Here is a 12134-nt window from a genome sequence, read left to right as displayed (position 1 = left end):
TTTTTAAAAAAGCAATGTATATACCTTAATTGAAAAATATTTTATTGCCAAAAAGCGATAACCAACATCTGAGCTTTCAGCAATTCTTAATCTTTTTGCTGGTGGAGGATCTTGCCTCCACATTGATGACTGCTGACTGGGCAGAGTGCTGGCTGCTGAAGGTGGGGGTGGCTGTGGCAATCTCTTAAAAATAAGACAACAATGACATTTGTCACATCGACTGACTCTTCCATTTACAAATGATTTCTCTGTAGCGGTACTGTTTGATAGCATTTTACCCACAGTAGGACTTCTTTCAAAATTGGAGTCAAGCCTCTCAAACCTGCCAATGCTTCGTCAACTACATTTAGGTAATATTCTCCATCCTGTGTTGTCATTTCAATGGTCTACAGCATCTTCACCGGGAATAGACTCCATCTCAAGCAGCCACTTTCTTTGCTCATCCATAAGATGCAACTCCTCATCTGTTAAAAGTTTATCATGAGATTGCAGGCATTGAAATATAATAATAATTTAAAAGTTTGAAATATGACAAGAATTACCAAAATGTGACAGAGGGGCAGGAAGTGAGTGAATGCCGTGGGAAAAATGGTGCCGGTAGTCTCACTCGACCCCGGGCGCCACAGACCTTCAATTTGTAAAAACACACAATATCTGTGAAGCTCAAAAAAAACGAAGCGCACTAAAGGTATGCCTATAAATGGGTTCAATCTACATTTTGGTTAAGTTAATCTGTATCCCATGAACGACTCTGAGCCCAGGGTTGGGCAGAAAGTTAAGTCGCACCTGGGTTGAACCTGCCTCATTGTGATGGTAAAACTAAAGGCTTTAAAGGTGATTTCCAGAAGTTTTTCTCTCCCAAAGGCAGTAGTCGGGTAGCTGTGGTGTGGACATGGGTCTCCTTCGTCTTGGTTCTACTTTTCTTGGTAATCAACAGTTGATTCTCATATTAGCTGAGAGCATTACCCTCGTCATGCACGCAGTGTGAGTGTGTGCGCGTGCACGTGTGAGTGCACCTGTGTGCGCGTGCACGTGTGTGCAGTTCAGACCCGATCGTCAAATCTGGACCTGACACTATGATTTGCATTCGGTGGTGGACGTGATCCAGGAGCACCAGGAAGGTAGCTTACGCCTACCACTGCCTAGGATTTGTTAAACAGTTTCTCTTGAAAGGACATCATTTGAATAGAGGACTTCCTTGCTGTCGCTATGAATATTCATGATACATTCATTGCAAAGCGGTTTTAAAAAATTACTTGTGTTTGATTCTCTAGTGCCTTAATGGTTTCTGCTAATAGCATGTCAGAAGTTGAATATAACAAAACGTGAGATGCCTGTTTATAGAGTGAATAGCTCATGATAGCTGCTAATTGGGTTTCGCATAATCTTGTGATTTCATATAGCTTAATATTAAAGAGAGAGGTTTTCTAGGCCCCAGTGAAAGCTGATCTAGACGGCGAGTGAAGTTAACGAGTTTTTATTAAGTGCCAGATGCGAAGGCCCTTCTGCTCTCAGTGCCGAGGAGAATCCAACAGATGAAATGAGGCTCTTGTGGTGTATGGCAGATGATCCGTGAGAGCGCCGAGAGTTTACATATGAGGAAACTCAGCAGGTTTTGATAACAATGAAAACTGCAAACTAAATGTCCACCAACAGAGGAATAGTTAAAAAAAATTATGGTACACAGTTTGCAAAATATATGTAAAATACATATATTTTATGTATAAATACGATCATATTTTCCAAAAACATTTAATGACACGGGGAAAATTCTCACAACGTAAGTGAAAAAGATCAGGACATATGCAGGTTGATCTCATTTATCGTGGACTGCCTTCCACCACCCCTCACCCAGGGACTGGGGAGAAACAAACAAAAAGCCACTTGGGTTTATCAATTTTCCTGCTCACTTAATGCAAGGAAATGAATACAACGCGGGCAAAGAGAAGTCCGTACCTCGGGAAGGAAACGAATCCTCACAAAGATCAGTTTTATAATTTCAGGCCTTATTTTAGGAAAACAAATCAGAACTCCACTGTAACCCCCAGGGTCTCCATCTCAGCCCCCACCAGCTGGCACCAGCCACCCCTGAGCCCCGTGCTCACTGCTGCCCCTGATGGAGCCAACACAAACTGCAAGGAGAACAGCACCGGGAAGGGAGCGCGCAAGCTGTGAAATTTGCAAGAGGGGCAGGACTTAGCGGGTTATTTCTCCGGGGATGAGAGGCAGTGGGCTCCAGGGAAAAGGAGGAGGCTGGAGAAACCAAGGGGAGAAGGGAGAAGTGGGAAGAATTCGGTGAGTGAAGTCCACGTGGCACAGCCCGGAAGACCTTGCCAGGACTTCTCACTGCGGCACGTTCCAGTCACCCCAGTGCCTCTACCCCCACCCTATTTAGCGAGTCAGCTGTGGGGCCTGGGCACCTCACGGCCCTAGTGCAGAAGTCGAGAGTGATAAAGCACAAGTATAGGAAGCCAGGCATGCTGCTAATCAGCTTCCCCCTCTCTGCCCAATTAAGTATGACTTTGTAGCAACTGTTGAATCCTTTATTAAAGGACTTCCAATCTTCTCTGGGGGAGGGTATACCTGCTTCAGGGAAAGGGTCACTGGAGAGGCTAGCCTCCTGTCCTCCCTGGAGTGAACCATGGCAGCCCCCTCACTGTGGACTGCTGAACATCAGGAAGCATCAGGGGAAGGCCCCAACTTGATGGGACATGGGGAGGCACAGGCTTTGGGGACAGAAATGCAAAAGGGCTACCACAAGGACTCACAGTGCCTTTGAGCGGGAGAACTATGGGGGTGGGGAAGAAAGGTAAGAAATATATGTGTGATGTGTAACTGTACATTTTTAAGAAATCGGAAGGAGGGGCGCCTGGGTGGCTCAGTCGTTAAGCGTCTGCCTTCGGCTCAGGTCATGATCCCAGGGTCCTGGGATCGAGCCCCACATCGGGCTCCCTGCTCAGCGGGAAGCCTGCTTCTCCCTCTCCGTCTCCCCCTGCTTGTGTTCCCTCTCTTGCTGTGTCTCTCTCTGTCAAATAAATAAATAAAATCTTTAAAAAAAAAAAAAAGAAATCGGAAGGAAACACCAAAATAATAACATTGGTTATCTTATGGTGAGCTTTTAGATGATTTTCTTTTCTATTCGTGCTTCTCTATATTTCTAAAATTTTCTGCAGCTAACATGTATTGTTGTTGTTGTTGTTTAAAGCTATATGTCCTATCAGAAAAGCAATCTTGACCTTCCAAAAGTATATTCTAAATGGGTTTTTAAAAAGATTTTATTAATTTATTTGAGAGAGAGAGAGAGCATGAGCAGGGGGAGGGGTGCAGAGGGAGAAGCAGGCTCCCCACTGAGCAGGGAACCCGATGTGGGGCTCGATCCTAGGACCCTGAGATCATGACCTGAGCCAAAGACAGATGCTTAATCGACTGAGCCACCCAGGCACCTGTAAATGGGGTTTTCAAGTGAAATTTGCTGGTGCAGTATTCACTTGGCTGTGACGGGGGTGTCCTTACGCTGATTCTCAACACGCAGGCTACCAGCTGTTACTATCATTAGTGCTAACATTATGTTGACTGTCATTGTCGCAGGGTAGTGACTTAAGGATTTTCTGCACCCTTTTAAGGTGAGCAAGTGATATGGCCAGGAACACAAAGGACAAGAGCTCTTCACTTTCTAGACTTCCAAAACCTCTATCAGACATATATTGGGCAAAATCTATTCTAACTTGTTCTATGAGTGTTACATATCCTGGTATCTCCTGAAGCCCTGGTGTGCAACAAAATATATTAAATACAACTTCAGTTGCTTTGTTGCCTCCTACTCCCCATCGGATTACTGGAGTATGCTGCCTTTGATCCAACCCTATCAATCACCTCCATTGGAATGCACCATCAGAGGTAACATGGGGCCTCAAGTCTATTAACAATAGGTGGCCACAAAAGTAAAGGGTTAAAAATATGGACATGTGGGGCCCATTTAGTCTGGTAAATGGAGATGACTTGATTAGCTGGAGGAGATCTTGGCTTCTGAAGCTACTAGCTCAAATAACAAATGTCCTCCTTCAGTCACCTTTGGAATGGAGACACACGGGTAGAGTTGATTTTGAGTTTTAATTCAAAGATATTATGAAGCATTTCACATGAGGAAGAAATTTGGACTTCTTGGTCATTTATCCAGAAGGCTGAATAATTTCAGGGCAGAGGAAAATGTGGTCAGTGGCCTCAGAGTAATCAGCACATTAACCATCCTGCAGAAATGTAAAACTCTTCTGTGTGGGTTAATGGGTACAATTAACACCAAAATTAGATACCATATGTAAGTAATTGAGGTTATTTAACATAGCGATTGACTATATACATCTCTGGACTGTGCAGCAGGCAGTCTCGGAATTCATTAGAGAGTGTAATTAGCAAGACTTTATTGGATTTCATTACTGGCTCCAGAGCAGATTTGTATGTGAAACACCTCGGTAGGTAGTTGTCTGAGAAAGCCTGAGTGGCCCTCATTTCCACGTTCCGATCGAAGTGGGTAAAGATGTATTTTCAGATGCAGACTCAGTTCATCAAACTAAATTTAATCTCATCATATCCTCTCTCTCTCCAATCCCCTCCACCTCTCTCCAGCTCCTCTATCCTCTACCCTCAAATGAACTTGTCTGCCCAGCCATCAGGGACCTTCCTAATTCTCCCTATCACTCATTTCACTTGGACACAAGTGTTTGCTGGGGTCAGGGCTGGCCTCTTCCTTCTCCACTTTATCAGCTGAGCTCACTTCTAATCTTCCTCCATGGCTGACTCCCATCCATCCCTGGGCAAAAAAACTCTCATTTATTGAGATAAAGGGAGCCAGAAGGAGGTAAGCCCATGGTAGACAGAAGAAAAGGGGATGAATATTTGACTCTGGGAGGAGGGCAGTCGTGGTAAAAGGCTTTCCTGAAATCTAACCAGATTGAACTTTTGAGCAAAGGTTTCCAATGCTAGTTGACCATTTAGAATCACCTGGGAAGCCTTTATAAACCACTGCCACCTGGTCCCACACCCGGAGATTCTGATTGAATTGCGTTGGGGGAGGGGAGCAGGGATCCAAACGTTTTCAGAGCATCCGGGGATTCTAAAAGGACAGGCAGGTTTAGAACTCCTCAAGAGCAGGGCTTCTCATACTTCCATGTGCAGGTCAGCCACGGCGGTGGGGAGCCGGGGCAGGGGTTTTGTTGCAGTGAAGATTCTGATTCAGTAGGTTTGGGGTGAGGCCTGACATCTCGCCTTCCTAAAAAGTTCCCAGGGGCTGCTGATGCTGCTGGTCGCTGGATGACACGGCAGGAAAACAGCTTGTACCCCCAAAGAAACTGAGATAAAGCCCAGGTGCTGTTAGACTGAGTCTGTGCAGGAGAGGAGGAGGAGGATGATGATAATGATCGTTTGGATGCGGGGTAAATATACTTCACCAGCCTGTGAGCACAAGTAAGGTCTCAGGCTGACAGTGTGTTTACAGCACCTACTCAAAAGGCTCCTGCTCATCCCTCCATTTGCATATCGGCACCTCCAGCTCCCTCCTTAAGTCTCATCCAGTGATTTCCAGGGGTCCCTGGGGGGGTCTCTCACTCCACTTCAACCACAGCCTCTCGGCATCGCCTGGTTCATGCTCCAAGCTCGGGACACCTCTTGGGGAGGGCTGTTACAGCTGCTGGTGCCAGGCCCTGCTCGGGCCACCCGGGCCGCTCGGAAGGCCCTGCAGAACCTCCGTCCAGGGCGGCGCGGGTTCGGGTAGTGTCTACACAGCAGCGGGAGATTGCGGCACAGGTGCCTCGGCCTGTAGCTCGCTTCCGCGTCTCTTTGGAAACGGCAGATTTTCCCTGCAGCTCCTCTCCAGGCCTGATCCACGGGCTGGCAAAGACGCAGGTATCATCTCCGGCTTGGCAAAGAGGAAGAACGTAAACTGGCTCCAAACGGAAAAACCTGCCTCCGGGAACTGAATTCCTTGCCCAAAGAAATTTTGGAAGTGGGAGCAGGATGGCCAGCGCTGCTGAACGCGGTGGGCCGGGGGTGCCGAACTGCCCCGGTTTCTTGAGTGGGACCATCACCCCTTTTGGACTGTTTCGGGATGCACGTGGAAAGTCAGACAGTTCAGCAATGCGACATTGAAACAATGTTGAGTGAAACCATTAAAATTCAAACAATGTGGAGATAGTCTCGCTGCCCATCCCCAGCGCCCCTGCTCATAGGTAAGCCCCTGGGACTCCCACCTGGGACTCCAAGTACGTGCATATACACCATTCGGTTCTAAACTACGGCTTGGGCTCTAAACTACGCTTCTACCTCGCCTTCACGATTTCTTGGTTTTAAGCAATTATTTACTAATAACCAACGTGAAAAATGTACAGTTTGAGTCACTTCCGTCACCTCCCTCTCCAACCCCCTCCTCCTGATTTTGTTGGGTTTTTTACTAACTGGTTCTTATTTGTTACTTTTAAAACTTAAGTATTATGCTTAAACTGCTGTTTCTTGATCCGTAATCTTTAGATACTGGTTTTTCACTTACCAATGTGTATGCACCCCTGCATATTTCTGCACATCTCCCTCTTTCTTCAAGTACTGTTAACTGGGTTATTTTGTCAAATTTGTCTAAATGGGGGTGCCTGGGTGGCTCAGTCGTTAAGCCTGTGCCTTCTGCTCAGGTCATGATCCCAGGGTCCTGGGATCAAGCCCCGCATCGGGCTCCCTGCTCGGCGGGAAGCCTGCTTCTCCCTCTCCCACTCCCCCTGCTTGTGTTCCCTCTCTCGCTGTGTCTCTCTCTGTCAAATAAATGAATAAAATCTTTAAACAAAAAAAAAAAAAGTTTGTCTAAACAGCATCAAAGGTTTAGAAATAGCCAAAGTAAAACTGGTGAATCACTGATGTAGTAATTAGTAAAAATGTATTGTGTACAGAGCTAAAAAGACAGTTTGCAAACCGGGAGCACACACACCAAAACACAGAATGAGGCTCGGGGGGTAATACGGTTATAAAGCAGCTCATCTAATGAGAAAGCAGTGACTGTTCATTCTTCACAGTGATTGTTTGCAATATTAGAATTCTCCCAAATGATAGGGAATTGGCCAGTGGTTAGCTCATACCAACCTAGGAGAGCAGTTAAAGTTTTGCTTATGATTTCCAGAGGCATAGGCAATAAATAACCCAGGTCAAGTTAGCCTTGCAAAATAAGCCAAATTAAGCTTTGCCTGTATGACTAAACTGGTTTCATCTGCTCAGGGAATTTTCAAGGCTGGTCTCTGTTTGTTTTTTATTTTAACAAGGGAAAACAGAGTTTAGAAAGTTATGTTTAAATAAACAGTGTTTAGTGAAGAACCAGGGCAGGCTGACTGGATGCACAGAATAGGAAATCTGTCATATGGCAGGCATGCCTCTCCGAGGGGAGATTCCAAGAGTCAAGGGCAAATCAATTCTCTTCCCTTAAATGCCATCAAATACTGAACCGTTTATGTCGCTGAAACATTGAGTGTCACTGAAAAGGAACTCTGAATATGTTTAGTTTGTTTTACTTTGGGAATGAATACTCTTGTGCAGTTTTCCCTCCCTGGTGTTTCAAAATTATCTTCTTCCTTGATGATAGAGAAAAAAAAAATTACTCCATCGTCCATATCTTCCAGCAGTTTAATACATTTTGAGTACGTGCATATACACCGACTTCTTTCTAGGACGATTTGCATAAAAGTTATCCTGGGATTAACTTTTCCTTACTTTTAGTTTCCCAGTGCTTGGGGGCTTATGCATTGTCTTTCTTCAATTTATTTTTCCTTTTGCTGCAGTGGATCCCTAAATTACTTTTTCAAAAAAAAAAAGTCTAGAGGTGTTTGCATGTCTGAAAATGAGTTTTTGCATGTCTGAAAATGTATTTTGCTCCCCTAATATCTGATTAATGTTTTAATTCTACATTTAAAATCCTTTCCCTCCAGAACTTTGAAGACCTTTCTCTACTGCCATCTAGAATTTAAGCATCACTGAACAGAAAACAGCAGTTCACAGTACGGAGCCAGACTGCTGGCTTGAAGTCTTGGTCTGCCACCTGCTCGCTGTGCGGCCAGGGTAAGTTTCTCAGTATTTTCATCCAAAAAATGATGGTGATGATGATATATTAGTTAGCTAATATGTATAAAGTGAAGCAGCTGCTCACACATAGTATGGAAGTGTTAGCGCCTTTTAAAAAATCAATTTCATCATCGTCATTGTCTTGCATGTATCCTGGGTGTTCTGAAGTATCATGATACCATAGCTGTGTGAGTCTTTTTTGCTTCATAAACTTGGTACTTAGAAGACCCTTTCAAGTATCTTCCTTTAGTTCTGGGAAATAAAAAAAACTTTTTAAAAATAATTTTATGCCTTCCACTTTCTCTCTTTTCTCTTTCTCAGATGTCTTGGTTAAATGTAGGCTCTTTTGGATCAAGATGATGTGTTTCTTGTCTTTTTTTTTTTTTTTCTTCTTCTCAGATTTTCCATTTTTCTGTCTTTTCTATATTCCGGAAGATTTTCTCATCTATTTCTTCCACCTGATTTATTACATTCTAAATTTCTGCATTCATGTCTTTAATTATCACAAATGGTTTCTTGTTCTGTGCTTCTTTTGGTTCACTTTGGAGTTTTTAATGGATGTAATAACTATCCATATCTCTTTGTGGCACTTAGATTTTTTTTTGATCTACAATTTCTGCTAAATTATCTCCATTCCTCCCAGAATGTGATGGACCATAGTCCTTTATAGATGCCTCACTTTTTTTTTTTTTTAACATTTTAAAAATTTATTTGAGAGAGAGAGCATGAGCAGGGGGCAGGGGCAGAGGGAGAAGGAGAGGGACAAGCAGACTCTGCTCTGAGTGGGGAGCCCACAGTGGGGCTCAATCCCAGGACCCCGAGATCATGACCTGAGCCGAAGTCAGAAGCTTAACCAACTGAGCCACCCAGGCGCCCCGATGCCTCACTTCTTTTGAACAATCTTCTTATATTTTAATCCTTTTCCATGATATTAATTGCACCCTCCCATAATTGACATTTTAAGAGAATCACATTTTGCTACTCCCTGTAACTAGGACATAGACTTTGCTTCTGCCAATCAGAACATGCTCCTTTGAGAAGTTTGATTCTAAAGTGAGTTACAGGAGGAAACGGCCAGGACACCTGGCATCTATTTTGTACTGCAGGAAACAGAGGCAACATTTCTCTGGGATCTGCAGCAGGGGCCACAGTGGCTCCCTTACCAGACTAGGTCTACATTCTGGAAGATGTTCCTGGGGACTCAGCCCAGAGTTGATTCCGCCAGTCCTTTTAAAGTTTGTCTAAGATGCGTAACACCCAAAATAAGTACTTCCCTGATAATGGCTTTCTAGCTGGATTTACCCCCATATTCCAGATTTTTTCTTTTTCAAACTGCTCATATGGCCTTGCCACATGGACATTCAATGAACCCCACCTCTTGGTATTCATGTCCTTGTGTTATCCTCTTTCACTGAGTGTGGGCAGGCTGGCCATATTGGCTCACTTCTAATCATTACAATATGGCAGACGTAAGGGGATGTCACCTCTCAGATTACATAATAAAAAGAGCATAGCTTCCATTTTGGGTGCCCACTCTCTCTGGCTCATTCATGGATCATTCACCCTGGGAAAAACCAACTGCCATGTACTAAAACAGCCGTGTGGAGAGGCCTAGGTGGCAAGATCCTAAGGCCTACCAAATCCATGTGAGTGAGCTTGGAAACTAGGTCCCCTCACTCTCAGTTGAGCTTTTGAATGAGACCACAGCCCCAGCCAGTAGCCTGACAGCAGCGTCGTGAGAAAGCTTAGCTACAGGCACCCAGCTAAACAGCACCCGGTATCTGACTCACAGAAACTGTGAGATAATAAATGTCTGGTGTTTGACAGCGTTTTGCACAGAACTAGAACAAATAACCCTAAAATTTGTATGGAACCACAAGAGACCCTGAGTAGCCAAAGCAATCTTGAAAAAGAACAAAACTGGAGGCATCACAATCCCATGTTTCAAAATATACTATAAAACTATAGTAATCAAAACAGTATGGTACTGCACAAACAGAGACCCATAGAACAGAATAGGGAGCCCAGGAACACACCCACAATTACATGTTTAATTAATCTATGACAAACGAGGCCAGAATATGCAATGCGAAAAAGACCGTCTCTTCAACAAATGGTGTTGGGAAAACTGGACAGCTACATGCAAAAGAATGAAACTGGACCACTTTCTCCCACCATACACAAAAATAAACTCAACATGGATGAAAGACCTAAATGTGAGACCTGAAACCATAAAAATCCTAGAAGAGAGCACAGGCAGTAACTTCTCTGACATCAGCCATAACAACTTTTTTCTAGATATGTCTCCTGAGGCAAGGGAAACCAAAGCAAAAATAAACTATTGGGACTACAGCAAAATAAAAAGCTCTGAACAGCAAAGGAAACAGACAACAAAACAAAAACACAACTTACTGAATGGGAGAAGATATTTGCAAATTATATATCCGATAAGGGGTTAATATCCAAAATATATGAAGAACTTATACAATGCAACACCAAAAAAACCCCAAATAATCCAAAAGACATAACCAGACATTTCTCCAAAGAAGACCTACAGATGGCCAACAGACACATGAAAAGATGCTCAGCATCACTCATCATCAGGGAAATGCAAATCAAAACAACAGTGACCTATCACCTCATACCTGTCAGTGGCTAAAATCAACAACACAAGAAACAACAGGTGTTGGTGAGGATGCAGACAAAAGAAATCCTCAGGCACTGTTGGGAATGCAAACTGGTGCAGCCACTATGGAAAACAGTATGGAAGTTATTAAGAAAATTAAAAACAATTAGCATATGATCCAGTGATTTCTCTACTGGGTATTTACCCAAAGAATATGAAAACACTAATTTAAAAAGATATGTGCACCTCTGTGTTTATTGCAGCATTGTTTACAATAGCCAAGATACGGAAGCAACCTAAATGTCCATCAATAGATGAACGGATAAAGAAAATGTGTTGTGTGTGTATATATGTATTCCACACAATGGAATATTTCAAGGATGAAATCTTGCCATTTGCAACAACACGGTTGGATCTAGTGGGTAGAATGCTAAGCAAAATAAGTCAGTCAGAGAAAGACAAATACCATATGATTTCACCCATGTGGAATTTAAGAAACAAGCGAACACAAAGAGAAAATTATTTTAGGAGACAAACCAAGAAACAGACTCGTCTACCAAAATCTATGTGAGTGAGCTTGGAAACTAGGTCCCCTCACTCTCATTTGAGCTTTTCAATGAGACCACAGCCCCACCTGTCTGATTGAATATGGTTCAATGGTTACTGGAGGGCAGGTGGGTGGGGAGATGGGGGAAATAGGTGAAGGGGATTAAGAGTACACTTGTTGTGATGAGCTGAGTAATGTATAGAATTGTTGATCACTATATTATACACCTGAAATATAACACTGTTGATTTTTAAAAATTATTTAATGAATTAAAAAAGTGTGTGGTGTTTTTCAGCCACTAAGTTTGGGGGTAATTTGTTAGGTAGCAATAGCTAAATAGTACATTCATCGCAAATTTAACTTGTCTAAAACCAGACTTCTGATCTTTACTCCTGCCCCCAACGTGCTCCTCCTCTCAGACTCCCTCATCTCTGTGAATGACTGCCCTATCCTTCCAGTGGCTGAGACCAAAAGCTTGGAATCACCCTTGGCTTCTCCTTCTCTCTCTTGACTGATAACCAAGCCATCAGCAATCCCTGTCAGATCTACCTTCACGGTATTTCTAAAATCTGCCCCTTTCTGCTCATCTCTGCTGTACTCGCCCTGGATGAAACCACTGTCCTCTGATATGGATGATTGTGCTAGTGTCTTCACGGGTCTCCCTCCCTCCATTTTTATCCCTCTACAGTCTCTTTCCAACACAAAGCCAAAGTGACCCATTTAAAGGTAAAATCATTTTTCTCCTTGGCTCAAAGCTCTCTAATGGTTCTGCATCTGGCTAGTGAAGATGGTCTTTAGAATGACTTGAAAGGCCTGTGTGGTCTGACCTTCTCTCCAAGCTCTCTTCCCTTTCCCAAGCCATCCTGGAGCCCATCT

At 43.6% G+C, this 12134-nt stretch overlaps 1 protein-coding gene across 1 annotated transcript in view; it reads left to right on the top strand.

Annotated features, from left to right (window-relative positions):
• Window positions 1-8309, top strand: part of SLC41A2 (solute carrier family 41 member 2) — a 125356-nt gene extending 117047 nt beyond the window's left edge. The window contains exon 11 of the mRNA XM_036103343.2: window positions 7953-8309. Coding sequence (XP_035959236.1) covers window positions 7953-7991 — 39 coding nt within the window. The 3' untranslated portion in view covers window positions 7992-8309. The remainder of the gene's footprint in view (window positions 1-7952) is intronic.
• The last annotated feature ends 3825 nt before the right edge of the window (window positions 8310-12134 follow it).

Source organism: Halichoerus grypus, chromosome 6, assembly GCF_964656455.1.
Source record: "Halichoerus grypus chromosome 6, mHalGry1.hap1.1, whole genome shotgun sequence".
Classification (NCBI taxonomy): Eukaryota; Metazoa; Chordata; class Mammalia; order Carnivora; family Phocidae; genus Halichoerus; species Halichoerus grypus.
Note: the sequence above shows the minus strand (reverse complement) of the source record. Positions and strands in the feature narration are given on the sequence as shown.